At 42.2% G+C, this 18573-nt stretch overlaps 1 protein-coding gene across 1 annotated transcript; it reads left to right on the top strand.

Annotated features, from left to right (window-relative positions):
• Positions 1–722: 722 nt before the first annotated feature.
• On the top strand, positions 723–13852 carry ICOSLG (inducible T cell costimulator ligand). The gene is made up of 7 exons (XM_082784441.1): positions 723–811; positions 3664–3704; positions 5499–5861; positions 6396–6677; positions 8249–8425; positions 9578–9613; positions 11907–13852. Exons 1-7 carry the CDS (start codon positions 798–800, stop codon positions 11915–11917), a joined length of 924 nt encoding a protein of 307 aa, XP_082640567.1. The 5' UTR covers positions 723–797; the 3' UTR covers positions 11918–13852.
• Positions 13853–18573: the final 4721 nt, after the last annotated feature.

Here is an 18573-nt window from a genome sequence, read left to right on the forward strand (position 1 = left end):
ATTTGCAGCCTATCAGCAATACACAGATAGGCTGAAGCAATGCTGGCTTAGGCACCCGAAGCCAAGAGTCCTCCTTCTTGACCCTGGCTGGCAACAGAAATAGCATTTAGACCTACGGGCCTTGCACAATCCTGGAATTTCCGCAGCAAAATTCTCGGTATGCCCAGGCTGACCAAGAAACCAAGACCAAGTTAAGGTGGCAATCCTTTTTTAGTGTCTATTTGTGCAGCTTTGCCTGTCATGACCTTGGTGGAGGAGTCCCAGCCGGCGGGGGTGCCCGATGCCAAACGCGGCCACCCATCGGGAGCCAGAAGCGAACCTGCTGGCAAGTGGGAACCACGGCTTTGAAACTCCCGGCTCCTGCAACAAGTCCCCTTATCGACACGGTTTTATGGCAGCTTTTTATCTTCTACGCCGCCGCCCACCGCGTCAAGCCGTGCTCGGGGCTATTGCCTAACCACGCAGCAGCAAGCCTAATTTCTGAAACGCGTTTCGAAACCCGATTTCAGTGGCAGAGCCCAGCCGGGTGGGCGCAACCCAAGTCGCCCCTCGCCTCGTAGCCTCGACCGGCCGACGGCTGCGGTGCCAGCCCCGAGGCGACGGTGAGGGGCGCCCACCGGCAGCCTCCCCCCCGGCGGGGCGCGGCCCCGGCCGAGCATTGCAGGCGGAAATCCCCAGCGGGAGGAGACGTGGGAGGGAAAGGGGAATGGCCTAAAGCCGGCCAGCAGCGGGCTCAACTCAATTCAGCTCAGCTCAGCTCGGCACAACACGGCTCGGCTCGGCACGGCGCGGCTGCGATGGAACCGCGGGGGTGAGCGGAGGGGCCCCGGGGTGGGAGGCATTGCGGGGCGCTTGGGTTAGGGGGCAGCGGCTGGGGGGCTTTGCTACCCTTCCCCGGGCAGCATGTTGTGCTGGGGGTGGGCTGGGAAAACGGGGGCAGGCTGGGCACCTCGGGGACCCGCAGCACGGGGGGCGCCGGGCTCCTCTGCTAGGACATGACCCGGGGCGGTGGTGGCAAAGCCCTGCCTGCGCGGGGCCGGCTGGCCCTTTTAGGAACATTTTTGCTCCTTGAAGGGGTTGTGGGGAGCAGTCGAGCTCGTGTTGCTTAAGTTGGTGCTGTCTTGAAGCGGGTGTTGGAAAAGCCGGGTGGCCAAGCCGCCGCTTGGGGCACCTGCTGTTGGATGCGAGAGGAGCTGTGCTGCTGCGAGGCTGGGCACGAAGCGAGTCTGTGGGGCAAAAGCCCCGAAGTTGTTACTACAAGGGTCAGGGCATCTTTTGTCTGGCTAGTTTGTGCCAGAACGGCAGCATCCCTTGGGTCTGAAATAAGCAGCGTGTGAAAACGTTGAGGTGGTAGTAAGAATAAGCTCACTGAGCAAGAATGTATGAAAGAGGAAGTGCAACTTTCTCCCGTTTCACATGACATCAAAAAAGAAAAATAGAAGGGGAAGGTGTGGGAAAGAATTGAAATTAAAAAAAAAAAAAAAAAAAAAAAAAAAAAAAAAAAACTTTAAAAAGTTTTTTAAAATGTTTTTAAAGCTTTTTTTTTTTTTCAATGGAAATTAATGCAATTACACCTGAGGTTAGCGGAGTTCACTGACAGTGTGATGAACGCATGATCAGAGCCTACATACAGGACAAAAGACAGGTTTTTCTGCAGGCGAGAGTTTCTCCCCTTTTCTATTAGGAGCTCGGCATTAAAGCTACTCCATGGGAAGGTTTGGATGAGACAGCCCATAGACTATCACAGCTGCAAACTGCTAGTTGGAGGATGAACGTCTATAGATCTGTTCAATCTTGACTGTGACATTATCTATTAAAATAGCAAATCAAAACCTGCTTTGTTTACATACATCAAATAATCAGCGCTGGCTGACTAGATGAAAGTTCGTTGGCCTCAGCAAATACCTAGCCTGGGAAATTCCCTGCAGAGTCCCCTAGAGAGTATCAATTGTTGTTCTGTATTTCATTCAAATGACTTACTATATCAATAGTTTCTAATTTAGGCAGGAAAGAGCAAAACAAACACAACCGCGGGATTAAGATTCCATTCAGGTGATCTTTTCAAGGCAGACATCCATGAGCCTGGCACAAAAAGTATATTAATCTTCCTGCACAGAATACAAACACGGCAAAACTACAATATAAAACCCCACGCACCAAAAGTTGCAGCCACAAAAAGGAGCAGAGCTGCCTCCTTGGGGCGTTTAGGTGTGTTTACTTGGGAGACTTTAGAGCTGATGGTAGATTTGCTAAAATAAGTGTTAGAGCAGTAATGTTGCACAGTAGACATCCACTTAAACTTTTTTAATCTCATCTATGAAACCAGTTTGGAGAACATAAAAAGGAAAATAAACATTTTTTTCCTCATATAAAAGTACACTGACTCTTTCTTAAACTCTGCCCATCTCATTTTCTGGATGTGGGGCTTCAAATGTAGGTTGATTTTTTATTTTTTTTTGTTAGGACGCCCTTTGCTTTCTTCGTGGGTAGCCAAATATGTTTGGGCAAATAATCATAATTTTCCTAGGGGTAAGGGTAAGTGTGAGACCCTTCTCCCCAGCAGAGGAGACTCAATTTTGGCCCTGCCAGCTGGTGGGAGCAGAGCTGGGAAGGAGCAAAGCTCTTGTGTGGGAGACCCTGGGGCTCACTCCTGGTGGGCATGGGGTGCTGGGAGCTCTCCCCCTCACTCCCAACCCTTGGTTCAGTGTTGGACCTGGCTGAGGGCTGAGAGGAAGCCATCAGTGTGAGCTCACACTCCAGCATAAGCCCCAGCTTGCAAAAACAAGTTGGGGAAACTGGAGATGAGCAGGTGTCCTGCTGCCCATTGGCTCGGGTTTGCAACCTGGGGCAACATCAAGGTGGGAAAACAGGCACGCAGCTCCATCCCCAGACCTTTCCAGCATCTTCCTTGCCACAGAAGTCTGGAGAGCATGACTTATAGCTAAGTATGGTCACTGAAGGGCTATTTTAAATTAACTTTTGGGAAAGTCCTGCACATTTATCTTTCTCAAAGCCCTGTGGGATGAGAGTTAAATCACTTGTGCTTTACAGATAAACTAGGTTTTCTTGTTGATTTATCCCTCTGGAGTAATAAAATGTGCCAAATTCTTTCCAACAAAACCTTCGGACAACTCTGTGCTATCACACATTTCCTGTTTATGTGATTTACTGAGCTCACAAATTGTGAGCAGCACAGTCAGCTGCTTGTTGTCCTTCAACAAAACAAAATTGTGACTCGTGTATTACCAGCACAACAGCGGGATGCGGGGCTTGACCTGGACCTAAGCCCATGCAGTTGCTCTCCCTCCCAGTGATCACAGTACCAGGCAGAGACTGCTGGATCTCCAGTCCATAGCTTGTTTGTAGCAAGAAAGATGGGCACAACACTGGTGTCAGGTCTGGTGCTCTGATTCCAATATTAGTGCATTTTGCTTCTATTTGTGGCCTTGACCACCCACCCACAATTAGGTTATTTGAACAAGAAGTTTTGCAGCTGTCAAAAAATGCAAATGCTTAATGGGAATTTGCATAATTGCCACTAGTACTTAATTTATCTACTTCTGCTACTATACTGAAACAATCAATATTATGTTTATCACTTATGTAAACAATAGGGAAGCTAACATCTGTTGTATAACATCTCTGGTTTTTATTTTTTTTTAGCTGTGGATTTCTGTTACTGTCCCTTCATATTCTGAGAGCTGGTAAGTTGAGAACACTTCATTTAAAATTAAGCTGTCCTCCTTACAAGAGTTTGGCAAATGAGCAGATTAGTCACAATATGTGTAATATAAGCATCTGCATGTTTTCAGCAAGACTCTTGAGAATTCCTCAATGTGAAATGTTCCTGTGACATGCATCAAGAAAAGAAAGAAAAAATCAATTTCTATGAGTTTTCATACAGAGACTAGCAAAGCATCATATGGATGCTCTTGTTCAGATTGCTGTGCTTGCTTCACAAATATCCCCCTGTACTTATTTCTGAGTGCGAGCCAGAGGCCGTAGAAATGGTTGTTGATAGACAGATCTAACATGCTTGCATAAAGTCAGTACTCACAATATGGCTAGGATTATACATTGTTGTATCTCAGTGCCCAGTATTAGTAAGTCTCTTACTACAGTTCCAAAAATCCCTTTCAGAACACAGATAAGGTTAAAGGACATCACCTGGTGATACTTAAATATTTTTAGAGTCTGTTCTCCTCCATTCTTGCTTAATGACTGAGAAGAACCTCAACAAAGTCATCAAGAAAGCCCCCTGGTGCCAAAATCAGGACAAACTGTATAAGATTCAGTCCCAGCTGATGCTGGCTGGCCTGTCCTAAAGAAGACCAGTGAATGAGGTGCCCCCAGGCAAAGTTTTCTACAGCATCACTTTTCCTGCTGCTACATGGGGTTTCCCCAAGCCTGAGCTGCATCATTCCAGCTGCAGTTCAACCTTGTTGCTTCTTGTTGCACCCAGCAGAGGACGAGGGCCTGGAGAACAGATACAACCTTCCTCCCTGAAAGCAGTGAGCTCCCTTCAGTGGTGTTTTTAAACCAGAGTGCCCAACTCAGACTTGTGGGTGAGCTCCTTCGGAGTTCAGTGCATCAACACAAAGACATATTGCCCTTTACCTAACACGCTGTCACCTCCCACCACACCATGCTCTGATCTACACTTCTAAACCTTCACTGCCATCATCCTTCTTTCCCTAGTTCACTCCCCAGCATGATTCTTTCTCTCACCCAGCACCATGCCTCACCCTCCTTTACCCAGTCCAGCATTTACACATACTGCTCTGGTCTCAGCAACCAGTATCAATGGAGGTTTTCCAGCTGCTATGGTGGAGGAGAGGTGAAAGGCTGCCTCTGTCCTCCTTGGAGATCAGGAAAACTGCTCTTTATTGTGCTGGCCTATATCAGCTGGTTCTCAGAGGCTGTACATGTCTAATAGATGTGTCACTATCTGTATCTGGGCATGCTAGTTTCCCATCTGAGTATGTTTGTTGAGAGGGTTACACCCTTGGTAATAATAAAAGGTTATTGCTATGACCTGCCCACTTTGAGACACGCTGTTTTGTGTTTTTCTTTACCTGCGTTTTTAATTACTTTCGTCTCAAAATAATGGAAGCACTCTTTCTTATCAGGGTTTCTTCGTGATTTCTCTTTGGCATTTTTCTCATTAAAAAAAAAAAAAAAAAAAGTGATTATTAATGCGTTAGGACTTGCATATGTGTCTGCAGTCAGTCCTAGTCAGTTTAGTCTGTCTGCCTTCCACCCATAGGGCAGGGAACACTTAGTTCCCTGAGTTGGTCCTCAGAAAGAAATAATCAGGAGGCTTGGTATTGTAAAAGGTCCCTTGGAAAGTACAGAGTAGAGAATTAGGTGCTGACGAAAAGGAGCAAGTCAGGACGTAAGAATGACCATGAAATGACCACGAAGTGAGAATGCTCTCCTGCCTGTTATAAATACTAATACTAACTCCCTTTGTTCTCCCTCTCTTTTTATCTTTATAGTTGCTGCACTGGAGGAGACGATTGTTATCAGTAAACTTGGAGATAATGCTACACTGAGTTGCATTTATCCAGGAAAAGAACTCAGCTTAAATAATCTACGGGTGTACTGGCAAATAGATGATGTTCAAGAGCAGTGTTCAGTAGTACATGCGCTGATCTCCGGTCAAGACAATGAAAGTGAACAATGTATTCACTTTAAAAACAGGACTCAGTTATTGTGGGACAGACTGGGAGAAGGCGATTTTTCTCTGCTCCTACTAAATGTCAGCCAGAGCGATGAGCGCAAGTACAAATGTGTAGTGCTGCAAACAAATGAATACACCCAAGTAGTTCACCAGGCACAAGTGGTTCTCAGCTTGGCAGGTAAGAACTCTTACCACTTGCATGTATTTGCCCAAAGTCTAACTCTGTTTTTTCCAGTTAGTGCCATTTCAATACTGTATGTAAATATACCCTTGAGTTAGAAACCTTCTTCAATACTTTGTTGAAATGAAATCTGCTTATTTTAAATGCTACAGATGGGGAATCTAAAACTGGGAGAGCAGCTGTAACAACTGTTTATCCAGTGTTGGGCTTTTTTTCAAGTTGACTTTCATTAATGTGGAATGCTTTTCATTAATGTGAAATGAAATTAATATTTCATTGATATGTTCTTGCACATGACTGGGTGACAGCGACTTAAGTTGCTCTGTTCCTTGGGGTTTGGCTTCAGCTTTCTGCCCTGCCAGCAGTTCTTTCAGATCTTTGGCTTATGAACCAAGCCTGTATATGTTTTCTTTTCAAGTTGCGAGGGTCTTGTGAAACCCAGAACTTCTGCTTCAGAAGCCATGTCAAAGTTCTGTCTTTTCAATACGTTTCAAAATCTTGACAAACATTTCTTTTTCTCTTTCTCTCTAGCTAGTTACAGCCAACCAATACTCAGCGGACCAGTAACAAACAGTAACAGTACTGGAGAAGTGACTTTCAGCTGTAGCTCTGACAACGGGTACCCAGAACCAAATGTTTACTGGATAAATAGGACGGACAACAGTCGCTTGCTTCCATCAGAGTTGAGCATCACCCTCCATGACGATGGCACTTACAGCGTTCTTAGCACACTGAAGGTTAAAGCAACTTCTGATATGCAAATAGAGTGCTTCATAGAAAATAAAAGACTGCAGGAAAATATATCAGCCAACTGTAAGTTCCCTCACGATACATCTTCATGTTTTCTAGATAGCGGATAGAGCCACACTGGTTGATATATCTGTAGTAGTTCTATCATGCTCTAATGAGGGGCATACTAAAATTCAGTGGTTCTAAAAAAACATGCTGAGAAAGCTCAGTTTTTTTTTTCCTCAAGCTAGGTCTGCTTTGCCATGGAATTAATGTTTACTTCTGACTTGATCCACATTGCCAAACACCCCATCAAGCACGTTGTGACGATGGCATTGAGCAGCTATTGCTCCCAAGGCAGTCACTAGGCTCTACCCTTGGGTTCCTTGCAAACATGACTGCTTGAGGTGAAGTCATTTTTCAAGTGTTGCCATGCAGTGGACGTGTGGTTCCTGACCCCCTGCCCCATGGCTTTGCATCACTCATATTTGCTTTGTACTCTGCTTGGTTTTGAAGTTCTGTTTTAACTTAATTAAAGTTAGTTTAACTTTAGTTCTAACTCAGCACACTGCTTAAAGTAGGCCTGTAACAAACAGGTAGTATTATCCCAATAGAACAACTCTCCTAATGTCACAAGTGTAATAAGATATATACTGATGATCTAAGTGACCAACAGCAAGAACAAGTATTTAGCCTCACAGCTCTTCACTAAACTGGAAAGCTATTAACAAAGAAAAGCTGTAAGAAGTTACATCTGTAGTACCAATAGTAAATGTCACAGTCCCTAACCTGCTGTGGAGAGAAGCTGTCTGGCATGGTCCTGTTTCCTTCCCAGGTTTCTGCATCTGCTGCGAGGAGGCTTGGCCATTTGTGTAACTGTTGGTGGATATCTGCAGTTAGTTTACCTAAGCAAGTGATTGCATATTCTGAATTTAACAAGACTGATCCCTCAAACATAGCCAAGCAATATAGATTATGCAGTTTCCATGAACAAAAATCATGTGCATGAGCAAAAATTGAACAATAGACTGTTTATGTGGTAGCATACCATTGCTGTCATCTCAAATTAAAGGAAAACTAAGTAGCATTGTCATTAGTTTTTTTATTGACATTGCCATATTGTATTCTGGGGGAAAAAAAAAAAAAAAAAAAAAAACTTCATCTTATTAGTTTTTATTTGTTTCTAAAGGCACTATCACACTTGAAAAAGAGTAAGAGATGTAATTTGAAACTCAGTTTTCAGCAGTCAGCGAGAATTCATGATTAACTTAAGAGAGATTTTCACCCAGTTTGATGATACTATCAGACTTGTATTATAGATTCTGTATAGATTTATCTCCCACTGAGTCGAGATACAAGCTCAAATATGCAGTCTCCCAAGTGGCAGGAAAGAAGAAAGAAAATGAAGGATCCACCTGTGTAGTGTGATGATAGAGAGGAATAAACTGGCACTGTATGATTATATTAACAAGCCATGTAAGATAGAAACATGCCTTGCTCAGAAAAAATACCACCATAATCACAGTGATATGAATAGCATAAATATTTAGTCCCTCAGAATTTTTATTTATTTACATAATGTGTGGTCAAATAATTGCCTGGTATGAAGTGTGCAAACTTATGCCTTATTACATCTTTTTTTCTATTTTTTCTAGACACACAGGAAAAGCAAAATAATGGTTCTAATACAGAAAGTCACAAAGACCTGGAAAAAGGTGGACAAGGTGCTCAAGCAGCTGGCATCATTTCTATTGTCATTCTGCTAGCTCTTCTAGCTGTGTTAATCTGCTGGCTGTGGAAACATCGGTCTTCCAAACTAGTGTCATACACAGGTAATGAGGACCTTAATTTGTGTGACCAAATCTGAAGGGTTATTTTTCATTTGCCAAAATATGCAACGTTATTCAATGCATGGAAGGAAATAAATTCCCTGCATACAACAGCAGGAAATCACACTGTTACAAAATACCTGAGGTGCCCTGGGGAGGACATATAATGCCCCACAGCATGTTACTGTGCATGATTTTCTGCTAATGCACCTGAACCTTACAGAAATTAACCACTGGATATAGGAGTAGCTCAGACTTTGTGCCAGCTCAGGCCATAGTTTCTCAGCTGCAATTCCTGCAGGCTGCTTCTGGACAGGTGGAAGGGATGTGCCTTCATGGAACAGGACTGGGGTTAGTAACTGGTTCTGCTTAGCCCAATCCCAAGCAAAAAATCAGGATAAGTCTGTCCAGAGAGCTTTAGAGTCACTGACTGGGCAACTGATGATTCAAGATCCCACTGGGAATTTCCTAAGTGGTTTCCTACAAGTTAGCTGTAAAGCACTGCTATAGCTGATGGCTGTAAGTTCTCACTGTCACTTCATGTTATACATGTGTCCACTTGTATATCTACGTTTGCCCATATGTAGGGCTCTTACTGTTTAGCAAGACAGAAAAGGTGGCTCTAAAAGATGTCTTGTGAACCAGACTGAGTCTGCTGATGTACATGAGTACTTAGTGTAAGCCACTTTACAGAGATATGAGAGCTAACATCTAAGAAAAAGGAGTGGGGCAGCCACACTTTTCACAAGCAAGAACAAGGTACACTTTCAAACCATGCCCTCTTCTTCCTGGCTAGCAAGTACAGTTGCTCCAGAGAAGACCTAGAGAAAGTGGGGTAACAATCTTGCCCAGCCTCCGTAGCAGTTGGCAGGGGCCATGTTCTCTCTTTAGGAACAACCCAAGAGTGGTGCAGGGGCACTCTGTCCCAAAACATGGAGCAGTGCTGTTGCTTTAAGCACAAAATGTATCCTTGCTGAAACAGTGACCTAGACTGTAAGCAAATAGAGGATGGACCCCATTTTGCTGTCCAAAAAGAATTTAGAAGAGTAAACCCTACAGCATTGGTGGATGTTGCTTAATATTAATGCCATTAGTGTTAAGACTTTGGTTATCTATGCTCCACACTTAACACGCTATATTTATTTATTTCAACAGATGTCCAACCAAATGAAGACAACAGAAAACTTAACTGTAAGTATTAAAAATATGTTACTGTATTTGTCTCAAAAATTGCTTAACTTTTCAGTACAATAACTTCAGTACTCATATTCACCACAAAGTCTTTGGGTTAGATTTACTGGATGTTATAAACACTTTCTGTTGATGAACTTCAGCCTGTGCATACCCAATTAAAAAAAGAAAAAAAAAAAAAAAAAAAAAGAAAAAGAAGTACTCTCATTTCCAAGCAAAAAAAAATGAGAAAAGTTCAGACCTTCAATATTATTATAAGCAAGACTGCAATATTGCAGGCCAGTTGGTTTAGCAATTCATTTATCATCTATAGTGGAGTGAAAAAAAAAAAAAGGACAAAAAAACAGGACCTTTGGAAAAACAAGCTCAGCACAGGGCACTTGTGAAAGTACATAGAAGATGAAATACCTGCCTATTTTATGTTTCATTTGGTAGTTCTACTGAGGCAAATAACTATTATCTGGCTAGCTGTCTTTGCAGAACAGACAGAAAATACTGTGACTCTACCACAGCTTGTAGTAGTTAAAGCAACAGAAAATATAGTCTGCATTAAGAGATGCTGTGAATGAACCCAAGTGATAATATCAAGCAGAAGCAAAACAACCCTTAAAAATGCCTAAAACATTTGTGTCATAAAAACTGGATTAATGGTCTGTTGTTTTCCAGACCCGTCATGCAATTGCAATCTGACCCACAACAGTTTTGTTTGCTAAACAACAACAGACATTACACTGTTTCTGTAGAGGTTAATGTAGAAAGAATAGATTTTGTCCTTCAGATAAGGAAGTATTTTCTTTTTTTTTTCCTATGAGTTGCATTAACATAATCTTAGCTATTTACTAAATGTCAACTTCTTCCTCGCCTGACTTATACCAGGCCCTCTGTGATCAGACCTCTGGACTTATTCCTTAAGTAGTCTCTGGACTTATTCTTTAAGTAGAAAAACCTCTGTGGCATAAATAGGAGTAAATATTTATTTTATATTGAAGGCCACTATGGCACAATTTGTTCATTAAAAACAAAACAAAGACACTTCCCTTCCAGACACTATGTTTCCCTTTGCACATCTGCACCATTTGCGGAAGAGGAGGTGGGACAGCAGCATTGGTGGTTCGCTGCTGTCAGAAACTGACCTACTTCTGAGGGTTGTTGTCTGCCAACAGAGCCATGGGAGACATGGAGGCAATACAGTCCTAATTTACCCTTAAACTGGGTCACCCAAATAAGAGTCCAAAACCTGATGCAAGATTGTCTGTGTTTGTTTAGACTGGAAAAGGCAAGGCCATGCAGGGACAGAATAACAACCCTCTTTGGAGAGTCCTTATGAAAATGGAACAAGTTATTTATTGTACTAACCCCACAGAAACAACACTTAAGGCACAGGAGTCTTAAAAAAAGGAAGATTTAAACTGCATGTTAGGAAAGCATCTCTTCTATGGGTCATAGTAGTCCAGCACTAAGGTTCAGGGAGTCTGTGCAGGCTGTCAAGTCTCCATCAGTCCAGACTCATTGCTGGCCTGTTTTCTTTCACCAAAAGAAGAAAAGGGTATCTGTCAGAAATGGTCTCAAAATACCTGGTGCTGCCATGGGACAAGAAGATGGGCTCCTGGGGAAATTCTAGCTTGACTGAGTGATTACTGGAGATTTTCAAGTGAATTGTGTGTTGGTCAGGGAGTAAAGTACTGCAGAAGTTGCAGCCACAGGGAAGCTCTGCTGTGGCTTTCTGCTTTTCAACATTGATGTAAATAAGTTTGTACTTCTTGTGGTTTGACTTTATGAAGATAAGATTGTTTTGGGGGTTGGAATCCCAAATACTGAAAAAAACATGAAGAACCTATTGACACTAGCTTAGCTGTTACAAAGGGAAAGAAAAGGGAAAAAAAAAAAAAAAAAAGGAAACTGGGAGAAGGAAGGATGCAAAGAATAGCTTCATCTCAGTAGTGTTAGTCTCTCCAGATGCCCATTGCAGTTGGTGGGGCAGGATGCTTCCACTGAGAAGAAATGTGGAACTGGAGCTAATGATGCTTTTATAAATTGTTCTCTGGAGGGATCCCTCCACTGCCTGTACAGGAGCCTCAGGGAGGTGGTTTCACTTGACCACAAGTAGGCTTTGTGCATCTCTTTCTCTGAAGTAGCTTAAAAGAAACCAAAGGTGCCACTGACATCCATTAAAGCTTTGCAGCTCAATCCATTGGTTACATAGGATAAAACAACTCTAGGATGTGATTATTTCAGTGTTTGTTTGTTTGTTTTTCCTTATTCTTTTTCTTAAAATGTCGCTTTATTTTCACAGCACCTGTCTAAAGAAGTCTGCCAACAATTTGGGCAGCTGGAGGTGTGTCAAGAGGAGCATCACCCTCTATCTCAGCAGCAGCATTGCTTGTAATACAAGTGGCATATTTCTGCAGTGTGGGAAGATTGATGGCAAAAAGCTTCTCCAACAAAGAGAAAGCCAAATCTGTTGGATTTCTGTTCCAACCAGCTGAGCTAACCACTTTGGACAGTCTTCTGTGATAGTCTGTCAGCATTCTGAGCTCCTGAACTGGGGAAAGCAATAAGCCTAGGACTTAGGTACTCTTTGCCAGAGCACTGAAAGCTGGTGAGCACCCATCCTGTCGTCATCACCATTGAGGAATTTGTTACAAGGAGAAGCAGCCGTGTTTCAGGAGCATGGGAAGTTCTCTCTTCCCACAGAGCTTCCTTCTCCTTAACCTAACAAAGACTACTGAATGTGAAGAGAGGCAGCTAAAAATGAAAAAAAATAAAACTGAAGGACTTTCTGCAAATGGAAATTGTGACTTTTTCCACCTTTCACACTCTACAGTACATCCTTTCGTTGTTTGATTTCACCAGATGCATGTTATTGTGTACAGAAATAGCTATAGCATTTTGACCAAGTCCTACCAAAACGTGCCTTACTATGACAGGGTAACTGTATATGAATGTATTAACAGAAGGAAAGCTCCTTTAAATGCACTTGATATTAAAATTTTATTCTTTACCAAATATTCCACCAAAAAGGGGACTTCTGCTTTTGACAGAAGCTATTGCTTGCTGTGTGAAACAACGGTCTGTGGAAATGAGAATGGTTAAATATAGTGCTCTCCACTATGCTACTGTCAGGCTACCTGGACATAACCCTTTCTGGATGGAACAAAATCCATGGTCAACCTCTGTTCAGTTCAGCTGGTCTTTGTTTAAGACCAGCAGCTTCCAGAGAGTTCTTTTAAACTGAATTTTTCCATACCTCTCCTTGTTTCTCATCCCTCCACTGAAGAAACAGGAGCGTAGACTGTATCGCTGCGTTGTCCGTGAATGTTCTTGGTTTATCAATGGCTAAAGCAAGTGAAAGGGAAAGAAAGCCAAGAACTGCACTTGCTTTTGCCAGCAACTGTGCCTCACTGGTTCAGTATTGATTCATCCAGGAGCAAAATGGATGAAAATAGCAATGCAACTTTGTAGATTTTGAAGGAGGATGAATTTACATTAGTTCTTGTTTGGGTGGGGCACTTCTTGCCAGCTTGTTGGGGCAGGTGCTGATGATGATTTTAAAACCGAGTCCTGGATTCTCCTGTGCTGGTTGCTAGACTAAAATTCTACCATTTTTATGAGTATGTCACAGCCATGTTTGACCTAGCTCTGCATAGAGAAGTCCCTCCAGTGTCAACCATGAGTTAGGATGTTATTTTTGTATTAAGATCAGCTTTCAAATATGAGTGAAGTAAAGATAAATTTTGTTGTCTTGTTATCCCAACACACAAAATCCCAAGACATTTGGCAATAATTCCATTATCTTTTGTTGAAACAATACCCCCACGTAGGCTCAGGGTTTGGTAACTGCACATCACCATGTCGGTATTTGGTGGGAGTCTCACAGGCTCAGCCTCTATGGCATTTAAGGGAAGGGTCAGTTTAGCTCTCATTTGATGCAATCCAGGCTTATTTGCCAATTTAAATAGGATAAAGAAGTTAAAGAAAAGCCAAGCTACAACTGAATAATTAAGATCCTGTTTAGATTGCAAGTAGCCGTGTACAGAAGTGTTTTTAAAGATGTTTTCTCTGTTAATGTTAAAAAAAATGTATTGTGTATTTGCTAACTTTGATTGTCTGTGAAACTACTTTGTTTTATTTATTAATTCCATTTTTGTCCTGTGTTATCTTCCAATCTACAAGTGTAACATATGCCATCAGTTACAGCATTTAGCTCACAGTATTTGTCAGATAAAGTAACTTACAACATCTCAGTAATCTTAAGTCTCAGCTTTTTCTCATCTCCTCCCTTTTCTATTAATCTGTTAGATATCTATTGAGTCCATATCTAGTCTTCAGTGAACTCTAAATGGAATTTGCCTGAAGAAAGAATGCAAGCTTGCAGACACCATAAAAATGTGACCGTCACCTATGCCGATGTTAAGGGTAGCCATTTCCTAGTGGTTCAGTGAGATAGTTCCTCGCTCTTTATCGTATAAAGTTGGTTTGTGCAGCCTCTTTGATGCTGTTAGAACTGACAGAAGCCTTTTCTAAAAATAGGTTTCCTTTTTATATTCTGCCTGGGCAAGAAGCTGAAGCTGTTCAGAGATGTTAGTGACCCCCGTATGTTATTGAGCTAATTAGACCAGAAGGGGTTCTTATTTCTGGATTACTTCATGGTGCATAGTGAACACATGTAAATGCAACAACTTGCTCTTGCAAAATCCATGCTTTAAATTGGTTTAGGTTTCCAGCTATTTTTGGAGGCAAGTAAATCCTAGATGACAGTTGTTTGTTAGCATTCAAAGGACTTGGAAATCCTGTAGTAACAGCTCTTTTCATCACATACCATGTTTAAGTTTTAAATAAAATCTGTTAATTCTCCTTTATGTCTGACTAAGTCTATCAGCATGTAAAGACAAGTCACTCCAAACTGTTGCCCCAGCTAAAGTGAGTTTTACTGTCAGCCGCATTCCTCATGGTGTATGAGTGCTCCTTTCCAAAGCCCTCAGATGAGGAGGGACTGATGCAACACAGAGGCTTGACAAGCTTTGCTCTGTACCTTGAACAAATGAAATGAAAGATATGCGGTAGCCCAAAGATAGTATAAAGCCTGGGTGGACACATCCTTTTCTTGCCCACCTCAACAACACCCTAGCAGAGCAAACATACAACAAACCCTCCCTCTCCCAGAACTGAAACCATTTTACTGCACTGACATGGGTCAGTGTTGCCCTTGGTCACCAGTATTACTCTGTTTCCTTTTTTGTTAAAAGGCATCAGCATACATGAACTGCATGTGTCAAGCAACATAAACACCTTTCACAGGAAAGCACCGCTTGGTGTAGCGTTGTGGGAACGCTCTGAGAAACGGACTTTCACAGAAAAGTGAAAGGCTCTCATTGTGGGATGGCTGGTAAACCACAGGTGGAAAGCCCCCAAGAGAAACCATGTTGCTACTTAGTGATCTGAATCCATCCTTCCTATAGTCATGTTTATTATTTAAATCCTTTCACCTGTGTGAGCTAAAAACTCAAAAACACTTTCCCTTTTTCCACTTCAACAACTCTGACTCCAACCACTTTTTTCAGTAGCTGCTTGCACTACATCCAAGAAACTTTCGTACAAACTGCTTTTTGAAATTGCAAAGTTGATCCTTTTCATATAGGTGGCAAATACATATAAAAGTTCACATTACTCCCATAAGGGTAATCTCTAGCATCCCCCTCTTTTCCAGGGAAAAGAAAAAGTTCTCTAAAGTATTACTGACTTCAGCTCAACTTCAGAGGGAGGGGAACTCCCCCCCGACTCAATACATACAGATTAGATTTGTTAGGTCTTTGGCAATGTTCCTCTCAACATGTGATCTGGCATTAGGACCTTCACCACATCCATTGGGACATTCAGGATAAAATCTTTGCAAACTGGTGCCCATCACAGAATTATAAAAGGCACTTCACGTGCTCCATCTTCTCTACATCTAGCAGCCTGGGAAAGTGCAGGCTACAAACCAACAACCTCTTTCTCATTCATCTTTCAAGAGATAATTATATGACAGAGCATTGATTTGTACAAATGCCATCTAACACAAGTAAAATGCTTCCAACACTTCATGTGTTAATGGCACCACTAATAAGCATAAGCGGTGTAGCAGAACCAGTGCCCCATGCTGCAAAACACAATTCCCAGGAGCTACTCATGACCTCACCATTAATCACAGAATTAAGTACTTTGTTAGGAAAGAGCCTTAGCTTCTCCTTTTAGCCTGGCCTAGAAAATTCCTGCTTAAAGATACATGCTCTTTTATCAAGAGACTTACGCTGACCTTACAACTTGCCCAGAATAGTTCCTAATAGTTTATTAATAAAACACTGATTTGCTTTCCAGTCATTTCAAGTGCTGTTTGAGGCCTTTTCGTAATTGGAAAACTAGGACATGGAAGTCTTGTCCCCAGTGTCATATATTTGGCTGAAACATCCAGTACGCAGAGATATTTTTCTGTCCTCCTCTCACTTACTGGACTGGAAAGTCTACTTCCTTGCAGCATTCATCCCTGTAGACATCATAAATCAACAAAACCCATTGGCTGCTTTGAATAGGACTGCTCATAAATTGCCAGTCTACACTTTCATGTGTGTTGCGCAAAACAATAAAAATTATTTAAAAAAAAAAAAAAAAAAAAATGCCCTTAACAAAGTCCTAAAGAGAAAGAAGATGAAAGGAAGTCTTTCATTAGAGACCGGAAAACCTTTAAGGACATGTTAGTAAGAAGTGACACTAATGCAGCCACAAGATGAACTGAGGGTGAGTACTAAAAGTTCCTTCTGCCAGGAGATCTATTCTATCACAGACAGCTTGTATGTGAGCCTTTTCACAAGGCTGAGTTTGTAGTTTTGAAACAAAATCATGTTTGCTTGCACAAACTTCTTTTCCACTGCATCATGCTGGCAATTGTATTCCTCTTGATTCACCTTTTTATTGGTCAAACTTAGCATTATAGGTTTACCCAACTTATTTCAGTCACAGTAACTACAAGGAGGTGAAGGAGCAGAGGCAAAAAGTGTCTCAATTATCTCCAAGGCATTGTTGCTCCCTTTATAATACAAGGCAAATAAAAAGCACCTTTATCACTGTATTGGAAACCTCATTAAACAGTCAGCTCAGATCAGTATGACGAAATGCCTGACATTAGGGCTCTGTGTCAGTGAAGTACTAGAAGTTCCATCATAAACATAGACTTTTAAAGGTTTTTCTTTGGTTATCCACATGTATGCTGATAGTGCCAGATACAGAAATATCTGCAGCACAGGGGGTTGCTCTCTAAGTTGACATATATTATTGAATACTGTCATCAGAATAATGAGGAAAATCCAGCCCTGTGGTGGCTCCTGATCAAACCACGCAACACAGGTGGCCATAAAATGACAGTCCCTTCCAGAAACATTTATCGACCCTTTCTGCATGGTGTGAGGCCCAAAGTCAGCACCCCAGGAAGGCCTCCTGGCATCAGCTCAGGCAAAGAGCATGCCCAGGAGCTGAGGGACTGGAGGAGCAGGACAGCTGTCTGTGGAGACATGCAAGTCCCCAGGGGTCTCCCTGACCAGAGTGACCCATGGTGTCAGGCCCCAGGTATGTGCTCAGGAGACAGGAGCCCCATCAAGAGTTATATCAAGTCAGGGCACAGCTCAGCTCTGAGGAACTAGTGTCCTCTAGCAGGAAAAAGCAGAATGATAAATGAAAAAAACAACAACAACAACAACAACAACAACAAACAATAAATAAAAATGTAAATCTGTTTAACTTCAGGGCTTTGTTTGTTTGTTTTAAGCTTTTGGTTTGGAAGATTGCTTTTTTCAAGCCTACCATGAGGGAGACAGCTGCCTGTCAAGGTGGTGCTCACAGAAAAGATTTATCCAGCTGAGAGTAGGAAGAAGAAGAAAGAGAAGTGAAAAAAATAAAACAAAATTTAATCTGCTCCAGCCCAGTGAAACTTCACCAGTTCCCTGGAGGTGAAATTCTGTGTGGGAATTTTTATTATTGTATTTTTTTTTAAGTACAAACAGAGCTTAAAGTGAGCTCTTATTAACAAGCATATCCTCTTGACTGGCTGGAATCATTAACCACAAAAACCACAAGGCATGTACACAGCGAGCCAGTGCTTTTTCCAAGCATTTTTTGGCAAAGCAGAGACTGCTGACAGGCTTCATACAATGTGTTTTAACTTCACTTTTGAGCAATTCTTATCACGTCACAACATATCTGGATGGAAAATTATTTCTAAACAAACAAAGTCAAGCAGTTCCTCAGAAACAAAAATTTTGGCAAAAGAAAAGGTTGTCGACCAACAAGCCCTGTGGTCACATTTACTGTGTCAGCAGGCCTTCAGACCCTTGGGAAAGGAGAGTGGGTAGTCCATGTGTCACATACTTCTGGTAAGACCCAGTTTTTGCATTAAAAACTGCCTGTCCCAAGGGTGATAGGTACACTTAAGCCTGAGCAGCCGTGTGGGATCCCAGGCACAGATCCCATGCCCCACCTGCATGGTTTTCAGATGTCTTTTGGGTGGACTTGGAGGGAAGGATTTGTTTTGTTTGTTTTGGTCTGCAGGCAATGCTGCTCCACACAGCCTGGATGAGACCATCGAGATCATGCACCCAGACAGACACAAGACAATAATTTTGCTGTGTAGCCAGAAATAGACCCTAAGCTCCTCCAGTGAAGGTCTAACTTTAAAGCCCAGCTCTCTTACACGTTGCCAACTGTGTTTTATAAATACATTTTTAGTCATTGTGCACCCAGACGCTGGGATGGGATAGAGCACTCAGCCTGTAGATAAATAACTATATAACGTGTCTCTTGGCTGGAAATTCCATGAAAGCAGTCAGTGCAATTGCACAAAGGTAGACGCAATGGAGCAACGTACCAAATGAAGGTCAGAATTTGCAAGATGGATGAGAAAGGATATGGCTCCTGCAACAAACATCTAGCCT

Source organism: Aythya marila, assembly GCF_965140915.1.
Source record: "Aythya marila genome assembly, chromosome: 1".
In the NCBI taxonomy this organism is placed as follows: Eukaryota; Metazoa; Chordata; class Aves; order Anseriformes; family Anatidae; genus Aythya; species Aythya marila.